The sequence below is a fragment of the Cucurbita maxima genome, unplaced genomic scaffold (assembly GCF_002738345.1).
Source record: "Cucurbita maxima cultivar Rimu unplaced genomic scaffold, Cmax_1.0 Cma_Scf00016, whole genome shotgun sequence".
NCBI lineage: Eukaryota > Viridiplantae > Streptophyta > Magnoliopsida > Cucurbitales > Cucurbitaceae > Cucurbita > Cucurbita maxima.
The window spans coordinates 1,525,653-1,543,666 of record NW_019272032.1 but is presented as its reverse complement, the minus strand read 5'-3'; the positions used below and the strand labels follow the sequence as shown (position 1 = coordinate 1,543,666).

The 18,014-nt window shown below is 37.7% G+C and overlaps 5 protein-coding genes and 1 long non-coding RNA gene across 10 annotated transcripts in view; 4 read left to right on the top strand and 2 right to left on the bottom strand.

Moving 5' to 3' along the window:
* Window positions 1–1,697: 1,697 nt before the first annotated feature.
* Window positions 1,698–6,472, top strand: LOC111490984 (WD repeat-containing protein 44-like). The gene is made up of 9 exons (XM_023139684.1): window positions 1,698–1,938; window positions 2,285–3,520; window positions 3,985–4,075; window positions 4,164–4,321; window positions 4,411–4,462; window positions 4,545–4,627; window positions 4,754–4,847; window positions 4,942–5,779; window positions 5,904–6,472. Exons 2-8 carry the CDS (start codon window positions 2,375–2,377, stop codon window positions 5,469–5,471), a joined length of 2,154 nt encoding a protein of 717 aa, XP_022995452.1. The 5' UTR covers window positions 1,698–1,938; window positions 2,285–2,374; the 3' UTR covers window positions 5,472–5,779; window positions 5,904–6,472.
* Window positions 6,473–6,538: 66 nt separating this feature from the next.
* LOC111490985 lies at window positions 6,539–8,631 on the bottom strand. Of its 3 annotated transcripts, none has more exons than XM_023139687.1 (3): window positions 8,583–8,631; window positions 8,058–8,367; window positions 6,558–6,790 (listed from the first exon to the last, which is right to left on the bottom strand). In XM_023139687.1, the coding sequence occupies exon 2, from the start codon at window positions 8,342–8,344 to the stop codon at window positions 8,081–8,083; it is 264 nt and encodes an 87-aa protein (XP_022995455.1). In that variant the 5' UTR covers window positions 8,345–8,367; window positions 8,583–8,631; the 3' UTR covers window positions 6,558–6,790; window positions 8,058–8,080. The 3 variants fall into 3 exon arrangements, with proteins under 3 accessions (XP_022995453.1, XP_022995455.1, XP_022995454.1); XM_023139686.1 differs by having other exon boundaries at window positions 8,520–8,618; XM_023139685.1 differs by lacking the exon at window positions 8,583–8,631 and having other exon boundaries at window positions 6,539–6,785; window positions 8,058–8,512.
* A 993-nt stretch (window positions 8,632–9,624) lies between these two features.
* LOC111491290 (nephrocystin-3) overlaps window positions 9,625–18,014 on the top strand; it is a 25,882-nt gene continuing 17,492 nt past the window's right edge. For 2 of the 3 annotated variants that reach the window (XM_023140138.1, XM_023140137.1), the window contains exons 1-3: window positions 9,625–9,632; window positions 13,001–13,011; window positions 13,765–13,769. In XM_023140138.1, coding sequence (XP_022995906.1) covers window positions 9,628–9,632; window positions 13,001–13,011; window positions 13,765–13,769 — 21 coding nt within the window. In that variant the 5' untranslated portion in view covers window positions 9,625–9,627. Of the gene's footprint in view, window positions 9,633–13,000; window positions 13,012–13,764; window positions 13,770–18,014 lie in introns of those variants that run through there. The other variant, XM_023140140.1, reaches the window with a different exon arrangement.
* Window positions 9,880–10,373, bottom strand: LOC111491293. Its single transcript, XR_002719693.1, has 2 exons — window positions 10,283–10,373; window positions 9,880–10,187 (listed from the first exon to the last, which is right to left on the bottom strand). It is a non-coding gene; the product is annotated as an uncharacterized LOC111491293 (long non-coding RNA).
* LOC111491291 (glucan endo-1,3-beta-glucosidase) lies at window positions 9,995–12,156 on the top strand. The gene is made up of 4 exons (XM_023140141.1): window positions 9,995–10,208; window positions 10,301–11,277; window positions 11,374–11,692; window positions 12,018–12,156. The coding sequence occupies exons 1-4, from the start codon at window positions 9,995–9,997 to the stop codon at window positions 12,041–12,043; spliced, it is 1,536 nt and encodes a 511-aa protein (XP_022995909.1). The 3' UTR covers window positions 12,044–12,156.
* Window positions 13,299–17,419, top strand: LOC111491289 (importin subunit beta-1). The gene is made up of 3 exons (XM_023140135.1): window positions 13,299–13,443; window positions 13,994–16,417; window positions 16,499–17,419. Exons 2-3 carry the CDS (start codon window positions 14,001–14,003, stop codon window positions 16,695–16,697), a joined length of 2,616 nt encoding a protein of 871 aa, XP_022995903.1. The 5' UTR covers window positions 13,299–13,443; window positions 13,994–14,000; the 3' UTR covers window positions 16,698–17,419.

Genomic DNA, 18,014 nt, shown 5'->3' with positions numbered 1-18,014 from the left:
TAGAAACTTAGTAAAAGACAAAATTAAAAATTTAATAACTTATTAAACACGAGTTTAAATTTTTAAAATTAAACTCGTAATTTAAGAAAACGGACTAAATTAAAAAAATTTAAAATAATAAGAATCGAATTTAAATTATGCACGAAATTTATAATATAAACTAAAAAATTTATTTTAATATTTATATTTTCTCCCAATTTTTTTGTTAATAAAAAATAAAAATAAAAATGTATATAATGCACAACTTTATCGAAAATTATGTATTTTCTTTGATTTATATCTATAAATAAGGTCGAGGACAAAAACATTTTGTTTGGCAATGGACAAGACAAAAATTAAATGAAATTAAATGATGAATTTAAAATTTAATAAAAGATAAGGAATTTACTAAAAATTTAGAATCGAACGAGAATCATAATTTTGTATGTACTTAATCAAAATCTAAATAAATACAAATTTAGAAGGTACGAGATAGAGTTAAATGATAAAAAACAAAGTGCACGATAATCTTTAAATTGAAGGATGAAGTTTTAATTTATTATAAAACGAGGGACCAAATAGAAAATCTATAATTATGTAATTATTTAATTCTCATCTTATAAAAACATTGGTCAACCTGCTGAGGACCATAATATAAAATTTAAAAATAAAAATATATTAATTAATTATTAAATTTCTTGGAATTCAAAAGTCAAAGGTTGATAATGTAATGGAAAGCTAAAATTTTGGGAACAGATTCGTAATTATGAGAATATTAAGGAAGCATAAATATTTTCCACATTTTCCTTAAAATAAAAATTTCAATATATATACTTTAAATATTCATTTAAATGCTTTGTATTTATTTTAATTCTATTCTATTTTTAAGTAATTTAAATGGACGTGTTTTTTTAATAAAAATAAAAATAATTTTATATTTAATTTAATATAATAATTATAAGGGGAAAACCAAATTATATATATATATATATATAAACGATAATTTGTGTCTTGTCTATCAACTTTAATTAAAAATCTAAAAATTTATGTTTATTTTCATACTTAAATATTTTTAAATAAATAATCCGGAAAAAAAATTATAAAACATTATAATAAAAATAATATTTTTTAAAAATTTAAATTTAAATTTTATTTTCAATTCCTAACACAATTTGTAATAATTTAAATTTAATAAATTTAAATATTACAAATCAACCATTTATTTACTACGAGAATAATAAATAAATAAATAAAAATAAGAGAGACGAGTCCAAGAATATGATCTTTGTCTCTATTTTAAAAAAGAAACTTTTTTCGTTCCTTTTAACGTTTTGTATAAATTAAATGAATATGTCTATTACGGGTCGGGATCGAGATCGGAGAATTTAAAGGGATTAAATTAAAAGTAAAGTAAAAAAAAATAAAAAGGATTATTTTTAATTTTGAAGAATTGGGAAATGATTAAAGTGGAATAAAAAAATTGTATTCCACAAATTAATTAAAAAAAAAAATAAATAAAGAAATATTTATAGAGAGAGAAAGTGCAGAAACATACGAAGAAGCCTTGGAATGTGGTTTAGCGGTCCATGAAACCACGAATATCGAGGAACTAATTTTTTTGTTTCCTCTTTTAACCCTTCTTCTTCCTTTTTTTTTTTTTTTTTTTNTTTTTTTTTTTTTTTTTTTTTTTTTTTTTTTTTTTTTTTTTTTTTTTTTTTTTTTTTTTCAAGTTTTTGTTGTTTTAATTCTTCAAAATTCCATTGAATTCCTTTTTCTTTTTATAAAATTATTAAAGCTTCTCTTGTACTGCCCCCCTTCTCTGCTCTGGAGAGATTTAGAGAGAGAGAGAGAGAGAGAGAGAGTTGTAAAAGGAGCTCCAAATTTTGATGGATGCTTCGATCTCCGCCCTCCTCAGTTTCTAAGAGATCTCATCATTCAAAGGAAACCCTTCGTCCCCATGTAAGAATCCTGTTTCGAATCGTTTTCCATTTTTTGTTTTGTTTTGTTTTCTGTTCTGTTCTTCATTTTCGTTTCTCTATCGCTTGTGATCTTTCAATTTTGGTTTCTGGATATTGGACTGATTCTGTTTGTTAACTCATTAATGGCTGCCTGATTTCTTCTGTCTCTACTTCACAATTTCATTTCCCACGATTTTTGTTTTGTTGTTTTGTTTTTGCTTAAACAATTGGGATCCATGTTTGATCGTTTTAATTTAATAAGTTTTTTGTTTCGGTTAAACTGATCTGCGTTTTCCCCCTTTTTTGTAATTTTCTTTTTCCTTTTCCTTTTTTGGATTGTTGTGTAGTGGGGGTATTCGTTTTTTTCTCGCACATTTCTCTTCCGCATATAATGCCGTGTTCTTGAGGGGATTTCATGGGTTGAACTGTGCGGAATAATGGGTAGCGTTAGCGAGGATGAAGAATGCCCGTTTTTTGATGCGCCAGATATCAATGTTCCCTCGATATCGGAAGCCAATTTCGATGGTATTGAGGCGGGCTTTGATTCTCGTCCCAGATTTAACAATTGGGTCGATGGGAGTTTGGGTTATGATGTATGGAATCGAAGCCCTATGAGTGTTCATGAGCGTCGAAGTAAGTTTTTGAAATGGATGGGAATGGGATTAGATCGAGCTCCTCTCGCTAATGGGAATTCTCTCACTGTTTGTCTTGATTGGAGAGAAGGGGATGGAGAAAGATGGAGGGATAATTCTGGGGCTGAATCCTCAGAGTTTGAAGATGTGTTTTGCTCGGGTCGATCTTCGTTGTCGTGTTGGTCTAATGATGATCTTGAACATTCAGAGATGGCTTCAAAGAATAGCATTCTGTATAGGGATGGTGGGATTCATGGAGAATGTGGCAGGAAAATTGGGGATCTAAAAAAATCTGTTCGGTTTGCATTGCCTGAAAAGCTCGAGGAGGCATCGAATTCTTCGCCGTCTTTCCAACAAATGATGGAGATGGAGGCTGAGAGGGCGAACATTCCGTTGAGTACAGAACGAAGAGTCAACAAGCGTTGGCTTAAGAAATTACGATCGGCAGCCTGCATTTTCGATAAGCATGGTAAGTCAAGATTGGTAGTTGATGGTGATTTGAGTACAGGGTCGAGAGTTCCGAGGATGAAGGTTCGCCATTGCAAGAAGCAATTGAAAGAACTCTCAGCTATGTATATGGGACAAGATATCCAGGCACATCAAGGTGCTGTTTTGACGATGAAGTTTAGTCCTAGTGGACGGTTTCTCGCTACTGGTGGTGATGATGGGATTGTTAAATTATGGCAAGTGATTGAAGATGAGAGATTGAATGAATCCGACATTCCCGAGATCGATCCATCCTGCATTTACTTCACAGTTAATCACCTTTCTGAGTTGAAACCCCTGCGTTCGGAGAAAGAAAAGATAGCTAACTCGATGGCCTTGAAGAAAACATCAGAATCAGCTTGTATAATTTTTCCACCTAAAATCTTCAGGATATTGGAGCGGCCATTGCACGAGTTCCATGGACATACCGGCGACATTCTGGATCTCTCTTGGTCAAAAAACAATGTAAGTATTAGTTCTATGAATTTCCTAGAAACTAAATCATGCTTATGCTTTATTAATTGTGAGATCCCACATCGGTTGGAGAGAGCAACGAAACATTCCTTATAAGGATATGGAAACCTCCTCCTAATAGATGTGTTTTATAACCATGAGGCTGACGGCAATACATATCGGGCTGAAGTGGACAATATCTGGTAGCAGTGGGATTGGGCTATTACAAATGGTATCAGAGCCAGCCACCGGGCGGTGTGTCAGCGAGGATACTGGGCTCTCAAGGGGTAGATTGTGAGATCCCACATCAGTTGGAGAGGGGAACGAAACATTTCTCATAAGGATGTGGAAACCTCGTTTTAAAACCGTGAGTTTGACGTCGATACGTAACGGGCTAAAGCGGACAATAACTACTAATGGTGGGTTTGAGCTGTTATAGTAATCATATTAAGTATTTGTTGTTTCCTCGTGTGCAGTATCTTCTGTCATCATCAATCGATAAAACTGTCCGACTTTGGCGATTGGGATCTAATGATTGTCTCAGAGTTTTTTCACATAGTAACTACGGTGAGTTTGGAATTCCGTTCTACTCTTAAATTAGTTGCAAATTCTTAACGGGCAGCCCCCTCACGGTTCGTCTCCATGTTGGCTGCAGTTACTTGTGTTCATTTTAATCCCATGGATGAAAATTACTTTATCAGTGGTTCAATAGATGGAAAGATACGCATTTGGGGGATTCCTTCTTCTCAAGTTGTTGACTGGATCGACATTAGGGAAATTGTCACTGCAGTGTCCTATCATCCTAATGGGCGGGTGTGTTCTCGTTTCACTCTTTCATTATGTTTATGTAGAAATTTGGTGGTTTACTTAGATGTTAATGGCATTTCGATCTCATCATGTAGAGAGGAGTCGTTGGCTCCATAAACGGTACCTGCCGCATCTTTAGAGTAATAGGTTCGTTTCTTATACTAAATTACTTCCCTGAACGCTCTTGTTATGAGCTGAATATGTTAAACACTCGACTTCTTTTGGTTAGGTGATAATAACCTGGAATTAGATGCCGAAATATGTTTGTCGAGTAAGAAGAAGTCGCCCAGTAAAAAGATAACAGGGTTTCAGGTAGTTCTTCTTTCTATTAATGTTCTTATTCACATTAAGATATATTTATGTTCTCGTTTCTTGTCGTTCTCGTTCGGTATGCTAATATTTTTTATGCATTCTTATGCCTTTTCTCTTGGGCCGCAGTATTCTGCAAACGATTCGAGCAGAATAATGGTCAGCTCTGCTGATTCTCGAATCCGGATTGTTCAAGGGCTTCATGTGATCCAGAAATACAAGGGTATGCACCTGTATATCCTTGTTTGTTATTGGTCTTGTTCGTTGTATCCTGTCTTCCTGTCTGCTCATAAGCAAGTTTCGTCCTTTCCGTTCAGGGCCTTGTAATACCGGAAACCAGATGTCTGCGTCGTTCACCTCAGACGGGAAACATATTATATCGGCTAGTGGCGATTCTAATGTATATGTATGGAACTGCAGTTATAAGAACGAGTCTATTCTTTCCCCGGTGAAGAAGATCAAGTCGTATGAATATTTCCCCTCCAATGGTTCCATTGCAGTACCGTGGTGTGGTTTGATAAGTAACACAGACGACGAAAGACGTTTTTCTGGCACGCGAAGGAGTTCTTCTGACACTTTCCCGCTTTCGTCCCCGGCTTTTTTCTCTTTGAGGCAAGAGTTATTAGAATCCTTCCCCAAGGGATCTGCAACTTGGCCCGAGGAGAAGCTCCACGCTTCGAGCCTACGAATGAAACCATCTATGATGCATAAATCTCGGTATAAATTTCTGAAATTGTCTTGCCAAAATACATCGAGTTCTCACGCATGGGGTCTGGTCATCGTGACTGCAGGATGGGATGGACGAATCAGGTCGTTTCACAACTACGGGTTACCTGTACACGTCTGAAATTTAAGGATGTTCCCAAAATATGAAGTGATTTCCTTCTGGTTTTGGTTTTTCACATGTTAGTGCCTCCCGGCTGAGTATAAGCTTATGATGCAAGCCTGATATCATTTTAGATGATCAACACATGTTATCACCCCCACTGCAATAAACACAATCATACATGCTGATGGCTGATATGTTATCATTTTTGGAGTTTCCTCAAGCTATCTCTATATATTTTCTTATACTCTAGGGCCAGCTTATTGAAACAACTACGACGAAACAAGCTTCTCTATGGAGGAACAACTTCAAATCAGCTAGTGGCCAAGGTTAGCTTACCTAATAGACTTCATGATGTTGTGATTTGAATACTGCTGGCCCGTATCGAACATGTCAAGTCGTTCATGTAATGAGGAAACGATGCTGATACGAGGTGTTGTCTCGACTGTGCAGGTTGCTGCAGGGGCTTGGAGGACCTCATACCTCGCGCCTTTTCTGCTCTAACACGGTCAGGGAAATCAAGATTGGTGGCCTGTATTCATTGAAGGAAAATTGGTATATCTTGTGGGCCATTTTTTAAAAATGATTTGATATTTTTGACCATTTCTCTTTCGGCTTCGTATCAAGACGACAACGACGAGAGACATGAGGATTTGAGTGTGGGGCAACAAAGTCGTCGTTTTCATCTGATGAGACTTAACCTTCCAGGCTGATCTTGAAATGCAAGGAAAAAGTTTTTTTTGTTTGCTTCTTGCTGCATGCTCTTGCTTGCTTGCTGTATCATTACACTGACAGTCTGCACCAACCCCTTTTGCTAACAGAGTTTATAGGTTGTATTATTCTCACTTATTTCATTTGACAACGCTGATCACGGTGTTACGAGCTTAAGCTAAGCTACTTAGCATCTGTTGTAAATACAAACTCTGTACAGGCTTCCACCTTCCCTCCCCCGCCTAAAAACTGTTCTATGGAAGTCATTATAGAATTGAAAGTTCAAACAGATTGAGATTTAAAGTTATAAACTCATCTCTCGCCCCGCGAGGGAAACATAATTCCAACAAATTCATACCATTTGAGACAGGAAACTATGAAAGAGATTTGATCATATATTTGAATAACTTGTTCATTTACTTCAGGAGTTTACAGTTAAGAAACCAACTGATTACAAGATGAACACAAAGAAAAAAAGAGATACCCAAATATTCTTTCTACATTGGATGTGCTATTTAAATAGTGAATAAAAAGTGCATATTTGCAGTTTACTTGTTCTTCTGCTGCTGTCTTCTGCCTTTTCTGTGAAAGCTTTCTGGTAACAAGCTGTGTGTGCCCATGTTCCTGCTCTGCATCAGAAGGTTAAATGATTAGAATCAATTAGCTTGTACTGATAAATGAAAAACTATGCCTCAAAGATCTAAATACCAAATCCCAGAGAACGAGACAAAGAAACATGTAACATCATCCAAAAGATCGGGACAAAGAAACATGTAGCATCATCAATTCCAAAGACTCGAGTACATGGCTAGCAGATAATGTGTTTGATAAGAGATTTTTACATTATTATCCACCCCTTCGGGGCAATATAGGGAGAGGTTTCTACACTCTTATAAAGGATGTTTTGTTCCTTTCTCCCAAGTGAGATCTCACAATCTCCCATCAGCGCGCCCGGACTCGCTTCTCTCTCCAATTGACTTGAATCTCACAAATCTAGTCTATTTTTGTTTGGCCACTTGTTTCCTTTTGTGGATGGAGTTTGGAGGATAAGAAGATCCCTTTCTTCTTTTCTCATCAAATATAATATTCCGATTCAGACAACCATATTGACATAAAATAACATTTGATGAGATGTTTATGTCTGAGATCATGAAATGAATGACAAAACAGTACGAATGTTGTCTTTACAACTGCCTCTGTTCATTTCAGAAGATGCTATCAAACTCATAGACACTTCATATCATTCACTGCATTATGACAAGCAACCAAGATGAAGAAAAAAGGCAGAAAGGTCAGAAATCTCTCCACTACTGCATGCCTTTCTAGTTTTTATAAACAAAAATGGCAGCAAGAAAGCTCAGATCTGTACAATTTCAATAGAAAAATGGAATTTATTTCTCTTATTATATCACCACCGAGCGGAATCTCGGGGAATTGGTGGCTTTTCATGCCATCCAATGGTTAGCAACACCATGATGTTCGGTCCTCGTTCATCATTCATCATTCATCTTGATCCTAAATCAATTTGGGTTCATCCAAGAATTATCAGACAATCAAGAAAGAAAATGTCAAAACCGATCAGATTTATGGATTAGGCGATTATGACCTAATTTTGAATGATGAATCTTCCAATACCGATCAGAATCAGCAAGAACCGAGTTGTTTCTGGTAATTGTTTTTATTATATCATTCCAGTTGTAATTCACAGAAAAGAAAGATATGAACAAACGAAGAAAAGAAATTCAACGCATAATCCTCAATCCCAGAGCGAGCAAGGGAAAGGGATAGAAAAAGGAAAAGGAACACATAGAACAAAAAAGAAGATTAAAAAAAGAGAAGAAAATAAAACAATCGGATCCCGCCACAAATCTGAAGAAAACCTAATTTGAAATCGACCTCAGATCCATGGAGAACGACGCTCAGACGGGGAGATTGGCAACGTCATTGACCGGCGGAGGAAGCGGTTCGAAGCTGCGAATGACGGAGGAAGAAGTGGATGTGCAGTACATGAGAGGGCGATCGTGAGCCTCATCGAGATCTTCGTGGTCGTCGGAGGTTGAGAGATTGATGCAGGAACAGCGCTCGAGAGAGGCGAAGAAGGCGGAGGCGACGCTGGTGCCGAGCCAGGTGGCGACGCCGTTAAGCTTCTCGTAGGACAGACAGGCGCTGCTCTGATTCTCCATGGCTATGGCGGATTTGTTGTAACCTGCCTTGGATGTTCGGTAAAAACACGGAGAGAAAATCAGCGAAGACAGAGGAGAATGATCGTCAAGAGCCTTTCAAATTCTTCGTTTCAATTTCAATTTAAACTTCCTAAAATTAGATTAAGAAGACCAATTCAAAGCTTCATGATCTTACCTATAGGACAAAATTAATCTGCCGCTAATCATCCTCTAATTTCTAATTTTTAATTTAACTTACATTTTCCCCTTTCTTCGTTTCATCCAAACCTTCAATTTTGTTCCTTCCTTCCCCTAATTTTTCTTTCTTAGATCTTCAACTTTGATTTTTAGGACTTTATTCTAAAATCTTCAAGATTTTGGCTTCTTATGGTTAAGAATCTTAGAAAGATTTGTTATTCCCAATCTTCAATTTTGTACGTGGATGATCATAAGACTTATTAGTGAATATTGGTCCAACAACTCTTAAGTGACGTGATGAGACAGTAATTGCCCGTGTTTGGATAAGAAGCTCCTTTCACTTCTCCAACTCGATGGAATGAGTGCAATTGATGCAATTTCATTCAAAAACTTTAACGGTTTTGATAGCATATAACTCCGACAAGAAGAATCAGACAACTAATCAAATCTCCAAATTGGAGAGTGTAGACATGATTTTGATAAACAAATATATGGTATCATGGTGTCTACCTCATGTCCAATTGACACTAAATTCATATTTCATATGGACGTACTTGACTCTCTACTTGTTGCCCTTAATTATGTCTTCTCATCTCCTCTTTAAAGGACATGTTATATGATGTCCTCCTCATCGCTTCATGACATTCTTATATACTGACTTTCGAGGGGCCAGATGGACATATCATATGGTGTCCTCCGGATTGATTCATGACATTCTTCTATATTGACTTTCGAGGGACAACATATCATATGGTGTCCTCCTGATTGATTCATGACATTCTTTTATATTGACTTTCGAGTGGATATGTCATATGATGTCCTCCTGATTGCTTCATGACATTCTTCTATATTAACTTTCGAGTGGCTAGATGGACCTGTCATATAGTGTCCTCTTGATCGCTTCATGACATTCTACATGGGCTTCTACGTGGCCAGATGTTCAACCTAATTTTTTTTTATTTTCTACAGGCGCAATCCCATCTTTATGCTTTTCACCAACCAGTATAAAAAAATATTTATGAAGAAAGCATGAACTGACAGCAATAAAAAAATTTCCATGTTCGAAGAAATTGACCACTTAAGAAGGTATATTAGCTAGCAGTGGTATGAAGTTTATATGAATAAAAGGTATTAGTAAAAACCATAATCATACTTTTCAATAATTAATTAACTAATCAAACTTGTAGCAACTGTTCGTCAGGTTCCTTCTCCACACTGACAAGAAAAGGCTATTTCTTTTGCTTGTAGAAAAAGGCAAGATTGATTATATTTGGGGGAAAAATTTGCATAAAACCATCACTTATTCTATCAATCAAACATTTTAAAAAAAAACCCTAATATTAATATACTTGAACACATCAAAACAAGCACAGATTTTGTCATTTATTACTAAAAGGGGAAGAAAAAAAAAGAGAAATTAATAGAGAACAGATTCAAAAGCAAATAAAGCTCTCTAAGAAAAACAAGCTTGAAATGTATTACCAAGAACATACGATTCTCCCCAATCGCAAAGCAAAGCATCAAAATGTTACTTCTTCAGCAATGGCCAATGCCACCCTCAATTCACTCTTCTCGCTTTCTTCACCAATGGCTTCCTCTTTCGCTCTCTCGCGCCTTCTTCGTGCTTACACTTCAATTGCTGTGACTTTGCTTCTTCTTCTTCTCCCTACACTCCTCCAAATGCAAGGTAATTAAATGGCACACGGTATTATGTGATTATCTGTCTGTTCATTGTTATCTCAGCTTCCCAATTTCAATTACCTTTCATTTGTTCATCAGCTAAAGGTGGATCCATCGGAGTCAATTACGGCACGTTGGCTGACAACCTCCCTCTGCCGTCTAAGGTTGCGGAATTCCTCTTGGATTCCACCATTATCGGCCGCATCAGACTGTTCGATGCCAATCCGGACATCTTAAGAGCTTTCGCTCATACGCGCATCTCAGTAACCATCACAGTCCCCAATGATCAAATCCCCCGCTTAGTAAAGCCAAATTTCGCAGAAGAATGGATCAAATTCAACGTCCAACCCTACGTACCTGCCACTGACATCATACGCATTCTAGTCGGCAACGAAGTCTTGTCCACCGCCAACAAAATGCTCATCGCGAATCTCGTCCCGGCGATGCAGAGCCTCCACACAGCCCTCTCCGAAGCCTCATTGAACAGCCGGATTCAAGTCTCGACGCCACATTCACTCGGAATCTTGTCGAACTCAAGCCCGCCGTCCACTGCAAGATTCCGGCAAGGCTACGACACGCACGTAATAAAGCCGATGCTGAGCTTCCTGAAAGAAACAAACTCGCCGCTAATGGTGAATCCATACCCATTCTTCGGCACTACCGCCGAAACCCTAGATTACGCGCTCTTCCGGCCAAACCCTGGCGTGTACGATTCAGATTCAGGGATTTTATACACCAACATGTTGGACGCTCAATTGGACGCTGTTTATTCCGCCATGAAAAGCTTGGGCTTTGCGGATCTGGACATTGTTATTGCCGAAACAGGCTGGCCCTCTAAGGGTGACCCGGCCCAAATTGGTGTTGGCCCAAAAGAAGCCGCCGATTACAACGGGAATCTCTTGCGACATGTCGTATCAGGGGTGGGCACGCCGCTAATGCCGAACCGGACCTTCGAAACGTACATTTTCGCTCTGTTTAACGAAGATCTGAAGCCCGGTCCAGTCGGTGAGAGAAACTTTGGGCTTTTTGAACCGGATCTGAATCCGGTTTATGAGATTGGGATTCTCCGGCCCACGGTAGCTGCCACAGCCCGAATCCATCCTAAAACGTTTTTGATAATCATGATCGTTACATGTTGGTTGATTGGTTTGTTGTCGACTTGGATCTAACAGGCCCAGTCGTCTACACCGAGAGCCCATCACGGCCCAGAACCCACACCAAAAGGCCCAAGCCCAAGCCCAGTGGCTGATGGTAAAAGATGGTGCCTGCCCAAAACTGAGGCCGACTCCGAGGCCTTGCAAAGAAACATCGATTACGTTTGTGGGCTGGGCTTTGATTGTGGGCCGATTCAAGCAAATGGGCCGTGTTTTCTTCCCAATACGGTCCGAGCCCATGCTGCTTACGTCATGAACGCGTACTTTCAAGCGATAGACGGGAACGATTCAGATTGCGATTTTCAGCAAACGGGCGATCTAACCACGGTGGATCCAAGTAAGTCTTTAAATTACAAGTTTGCCCCTCTATTTTTTAATATTCTAAATTTAAAAGGTTTTATTTATATTCGCTATGTAAATATTAATTTTAATAAACAAGCGAATTGAGAATTTGTAAGATCGAGAAATCCTCTTTAAAAATATCCGACCTTATTACCTCCCCAACTTGAAAGGAGACGGTTTATAATTTTCAGCTACAATCACTATGCTCCATAACGTTTACAGGACGGAATGGGAATAGGGTAGTGACAGTAATTTGACGGATAACGTTCATTTTTAAATTAATTTATTCTCCATGTATTTATGTTGATTTTATTTTTCAGGTTATGGAAAATGCAAATATTGGTAAAATGGGAGATATGGAAAGAAGACAATTCCCTTTATTGCAATTTTCTTATATATATATTATTTATTATTTAATTTTGTTTGCTGTTTGATTTTGTTTAGTTGATTACTTGAAGAGAGGAGGGGCAAAGAAGGGAATTTGTCACACAAAATATAATTTTCAAATACAACAAATTTTCTTACTCAAATACATTTTTTTTCTATATTTAATATATACTATTTTTATTTTTTATTTTCCTTATTTTTTAACCTTATTTATTTATTTATTAATTGATTTCCCTAAAACACCTGAAATGAATTATTAATATTATTATTTTTAAATGAATTTCCTTTCGGGAAAAACTAAAAACATTTTTATTTAGAAACAAATTATTATTCTAACAAAATAATAAAAATAAAATTATTTTATTATCCATCTGGACTGGGCCAACTGGACAGCGGTGTTGGCATGTGACATTGGGCCCATATCATATCTACTGTTGCGTGGCAGCTCACCCCTTCGTACCTTAGGAAAATTTTAGGGCCCAAATTATGTTTTATTTTATTATTATTTGATTTTTTTTTTAAAAGTTTATTATCTTTTTTTATCATCTAAAATAATTAAATAACTTTAAATGAATATTTCTACGTACATAAGTTAGTTATGCATATGATAGCGACTCTAGATTAGTATAAAACTAAGATTGTTATAAATAAATATATCGAGTACATATTTAAAAAATACCATACATATATTTCAATTTATTTATTTTTTGAAAAATTTAACCAAAAATTTAGGAATATAAATTGATTTTGCTATATATATATATATATTTATTTATTTATTAAAGGCAATGGAGTTGAGGAGAAATATAAGAGGGGCTTTATTGTAATTTAGCTGGGGGGGTAAAGAGCAATAATACTATAATAGTGGTAGTGATCTATAAATATATTAAAATTCGTAACTTTCAACTAACCGTAGCGTAGATTACTGTTCCAAACAATCTCTAGGTTGTCTTTCCATCATTCAAATTTGACTTTTGCTTCCATAAGGACCGTCTCACTGTACCATTTGGAAATGGAATTACTTTCTGGAAATCAACGGTTGAAAATGATCGTGACAGATCATCCCACGATCCTCGTCGTCACTGACTTTGACTTGAATTGAGTTACAACTCTGATTGGTTGAACGGATCAGACTCAGAAAGCCTAAAATGAAACTTACCGCGTAATAACACTACCTGGAAATAATTGCTATTTTAAAAATGAAGCTGTTTTTGTTTTTGTATATCAAATCCAGCTTTGCACTTTGCACTCCTTCTCTCCCTCTTCTTCTCGCTTCTACACTTCTAGGGTTTTCAGAACGCCGACTCGAGGCTCTTCCTCGTTTATCTTCTTCAAGTACTGTCGATTTGCTAATCCCAGGTAATTATTTTTCGTCTTTTTTTGGAACCGCGGCTTACCACTGGTATTAACAATTGGAAATGTTCTCACTGTATTTGTTTCTTTTTATCTGTACATCAATGGCTTGTTCGTATGTTCTTTTGAATTTTTTTTTATTCGGATATAGATTTATGTGGCGGCTTTTAGTTGGTTTGAGTGTCCGGAAGGGGTGGAATTTGTTTTAGAGTGTCGTGTGTATGATTTCGTTGAGAGTTCATTTCGATCCTGTGGAAATTTCTTGCCGTGTTTTGTATGGTCCGGGTCTCCGGCATGGCTTTAGCTTTACGTTAGTTGGAGTAAGAGTGGGGTTCTTGTTAGATCAGTTGATGTTTGACTAGGGTTTTTGATGGTTCCTCTGTATTATTGAGGTTTTCGATGCTGTTTTTTGTACGGTTTTCTTAACGAGGCTAGGAATTTCTTTAGACTTCTGGATTCTGGACTAGATCAGATTGCGAGGTTTGAAGTGATTTGTGAGTGGGTACTTTTTAGAACTAATGATTGACCGGCGATTTTTTTTTTTTCATGTGTTTAGGTGAAATATGGCAATGGAAGTTACACAGGTGCTTCTGAATGCTCAGGCAATTGATGCGTCTGTGAGGAAGCAGGCAGAAGATAGTTTGAGGCAATTCCAAGAGCAGAACCTCTCCAGTTTCTTGTTATCTCTCTCTGGTGAACTAGCGAATGAAGAGAAGCCAGTTGATAGCCGTAAATTAGCTGGTTTGATACTTAAGAATGCCTTGGATGCTAAGGAACAGCATAGGAAGTTTGAGCTTGTCCAAAGATGGTTGGCATTGGACGGCAACGCCAAAGCCCAGATAAAGACATGTTTGTTGAGTACTCTTTCTTCACCTGTGGCTGATGCTAGGTCAACAGCATCCCAAGTTATTGCTAAAATTGCAGGCATTGAGTTGCCTCATAAGCAGTGGCCTGAATTGATAGGTTCACTTTTGTTGAATGTCAATCAGCCATCAACTCATGTCAAACAAGCCACCTTGGAGACCCTTGGTTATTTGTGTGAGGAAGTTTCTCCGGATGTGATAGATCAAGATCAAGTGAACAAGATATTGACAGCTGTTGTGCAGGGTATGAATTCAGCAGAAGGGAACAATGATGTCCGACTTGCTGCCACTCGATCTTTGTATAATGCTTTAGGATTTGCTCAGGCAAACTTTAGCAATGATATGGAGCGTGATTATATCATGAGAGTTGTTTGTGAGGCCACACTATCTCCCGAAGTGAAGATAAGACAAGCAGCTTTTGAGTGCTTGGTATCTATTGCTTCGGCATACTATGACAAATTAGCTAGGTACATCCAGGATATTTTTGGCATTACTGCAAAGGCTGTTAGAGAAGATGAAGAACCTGTTGCTCTTCAAGCTATTGAGTTCTGGAGTTCTATTTGTGACGAGGAGATTGACATCTTGGAAGAATATGGTGATGATTTTACTGGAGATTCTGATATTCCATGCTTTTATTTTATTAAGCAGGCACTCCCTGCTCTTGTGCCCATGTTGCTTGAGACACTTCTCAAGCAAGAAGAGGATCAAGATCAAGATGAAGGGGCTTGGAATATTGCCATGGCTGGGGGTACATGTCTTGGGCTGGTTGCACGAACTGTTGGAGATGACATTGTCCCACTTGTTATGCCATTCATTGAAGAGAACATTACAAAATCTGATTGGAGGCAGAGGGAGGCAGCAACTTATGCATTTGGTTCCATTCTGGAAGGACCTGCCCCAGAAAAGTTAATGCCAATTGTTAATGTAGCCTTGACATTTATGTTGACTGCCTTAACACAAGACCCTAATAACCACGTGAAGGACACAACTGCATGGACCCTTGGACGGATATTTGAATTCCTTCACGGTTCAAATGTGGATACACCCATAATTAATCAGGCAAATTGTCAACAGATCATAACAGTTTTGCTCCAGAGCATGAAAGATGTTCCAAATGTCGCAGAGAAAGCCTGTGGTGCTCTCTATTTTCTTGCTCAGGGTTTTGAAGATGTTGGTGTATCATCTCCTTTAACTCCCTATTTCCAAGAAATTGTTCAGACCCTCCTCTCTGTTACTCACAGAGAAGATGCTGGTGAATCACGTTTGAGGACTGCTGCATATGAAACATTGAATGAGGTTGTGAGGTGCGCAACTGATGAGATGGCCTCAATGGTGCTGCAACTTGTACCGGTCATCATGATGGAGTTGCACAATACTCTTGAGGGACAAAAACTTTCGTCTGATGAAAGGGAGAAACAAGGTGAATTGCAGGGCCTGCTTTGTGGATGTCTACAAGTTCTTATTCAGAAGCTAGGTTCAGCAGAGCCAACCAAGTATATGTTCATGCAGTATGCAGATAATATGATGGGTCTTTTCCTTAGGGTTTTTGCTTGTAGAAATGCTACGGTTCATGAGGAGGCAATGCTGGCCATTGGTGCCCTTGCTTATGCAACAGGCCCTGATTTTGCTAAATACATGACTGAGTTCTATAAATATATTGAAATGGGGCTTCAGAATTTTGAAGAGTACCAAGTTTGTGCCGTCACTGTTGGTGTTGTAGGGGACGTATGCAGGGCTTTGGAAGATAAGATTTTGCCTTACTGTGATGGGATTATGACTCAGCTGCTTAAGAATTTGTCTAGTGATCAATTGCATCGCTCTGTGAAACCCCCTATTTTCTCATGCTTCGGTGATATAGCACTTGCTATAGGGGAGAGTTTTGAGAAGTACTTGATGTATGCCATGCCAATGCTCCAGCGGGCAGCAGAGTTGTCCGCACATACTGCAGGTGCTGATGATGAAATGACTGAGTACACCAACTCCTTGAGAAATGGCATTTTGGAGGCGTATTCAGGGATCTTCCAAGGTTTCAAGAGTTCTCCAAAAACTCAGCTCTTGATCCCTTACGCTCCTCATATACTCCAGTTTTTGGATAGTATATACATGGGGAAAGACATGTGAGTTCTTTGCCGATCTCTGTCTCTGTATTTGGATTGAAGTTTTGTTTATGTTTGTTGATTGCTGGACTATTTTTGTAGGGATGAGGTCGTGATGAAAACTGCCATCGGTGTCCTTGGAGACCTAGCAGACACGCTGGGAAGCAATGCTGGTTCTTTGATTCAGCAATCTGTCTCAAGCAAAGACTTTTTAAGTGAATGCTTGTCCTCAGATGACCATTTGATTAAAGAATCTGCTGAATGGGCCAAATTGGCCATCAGCCGTGCTATTTCTATTTGAGGATTTTGCTAGTTGGCATATTCTATTCATATTTGGAGTCCTTGCATGCATTTGGGTGTGTTGAGTCGGGGTCCAAGATTGCATCTTACGAGTCGTCGTCACTTATAGTCAAAAGAAGCTGTTCACTCCCAGTTGTCACTAACTCTTGCATCATCATCATGAAAGCATTGCTAACTATTGCATTAGCAACATGAAGTCGGTACATCTCATTTTGTCATGGTGGAAAGCTGGAGGAGGCATCCATTTAAGTACTGTCATTCATTCATCAAACAGCTGGGTCGGTTCGAAGATAAATGCCCAGCCCTGTGGTTCTGGGATGTTGAAAATGGATGAATGAGTGAGTACACACAGGGAGTTGTTTGCCTCCTTGTTATGCCCCGCTTATAGTCACCCTTGTGCTACTCTATGAACTTCTACTTCCTTTAGCAGTTGTTCTATTTAAGGACTTTATCCATTCATATTTTTGTTTAATTTTTTCTGCATCAGTCTTATGAATTTCATGGTCCGGTTGTATTCATCTCTTTCTCTCCACTTCATATTGTAAACCTTTGAGGACAGACACACCTTCATACCAATATACCGTTAAGGGCATCATTCCTGTACGTTCGTTCATTCTTTTTGGTTAGCTTCATTATGTAGCTGTGTTCCCTGCATGATATGTAAAGCTTTACAGAAACATCACAGAATTGTGATGGGTGAAAGGCTGAAACGCCTGTGTCCTTGCAGTTCGGTTGGCTTGTTTATACCTCCTTTTCTTTACTTGGAAGGTCTGTTTGTGAATAAATGTTGCCTTGGTTTGTTCTGCATATTTGAACTCAAAATGTTTGCAGGCTCTTCTATGTTTGAATGAAGATGACGATGATTATGCCTATTGTGCACATTTTCACTATTGCATTCGGATGAAGCGACCGAGGAAGGCTTCCTTTGCACATTCGAGGTAAAACCCTTTTGACCGCTCATTCTTGAACCAACATCATTTCATTTAAGGCACTCGTCGAATAAGCTTCCTTCTGGGACTTGTTCGATATAATATGAAAATTTAAGGTCTAAGCTTATAATTTTGTTGTTAGAATGCTAAGCGGATTTATTATTGTATCGAATTTTGAGTTTTTGTTGGCCTAAAAATTTGGATTCTGCGTGGTTGACATTTGAAAATTTTTTAATTGTTTTTTTTAGTAACGGACCAATTTGCTCACTTGGGCACTGCTCAAATCTGAAATGAATATTAATATATTTTTGTTATAATGAAAATTTGAGTTTTTTTTTTTTTTTTTTTTTTTTTTTTTTTTTTTTTTTTTTTTTTTTTTTTTTTTTTTT

Bases quoted from the DNA above. Each gene is read 5' to 3' on its own strand.
- LOC111490985 (XM_023139687.1), bottom strand. From the start codon at position 8,344: ATGGAGAATCAGAGCAGCGCCTGTCTGTCCTACGAGAAGCTTAACGGC.
- LOC111491289 (XM_023140135.1), top strand. From the start codon at position 14,001: ATGGCAATGGAAGTTACACAGGTGCTTCTGAATGCTCAGGCAATTGAT. The intron at 16,418-16,498 runs GTGAGTTCTTTG...CTATTTTTGTAG, and splicing joins ATATACATGGGGAAAGACAT to GGATGAGGTCGTGATGAAAA.
- LOC111491291 (XM_023140141.1), top strand. From the start codon at position 9,995: ATGTATTACCAAGAACATACGATTCTCCCCAATCGCAAAGCAAAGCAT. The intron at 10,209-10,300 runs GTAATTAAATGG...TTTGTTCATCAG, and splicing joins TACACTCCTCCAAATGCAAG to CTAAAGGTGGATCCATCGGA. The intron at 11,278-11,373 runs GTAGCTGCCACA...TGGATCTAACAG, and splicing joins TTGGGATTCTCCGGCCCACG to GCCCAGTCGTCTACACCGAG.
- LOC111490984 (XM_023139684.1), top strand. From the start codon at position 2,375: ATGGGTAGCGTTAGCGAGGATGAAGAATGCCCGTTTTTTGATGCGCCA. The intron at 4,076-4,163 runs GTGAGTTTGGAA...TGTTGGCTGCAG, and splicing joins TTTTTCACATAGTAACTACG to TTACTTGTGTTCATTTTAAT. The intron at 4,628-4,753 runs GTAGTTCTTCTT...CTTGGGCCGCAG, and splicing joins AAAAGATAACAGGGTTTCAG to TATTCTGCAAACGATTCGAG.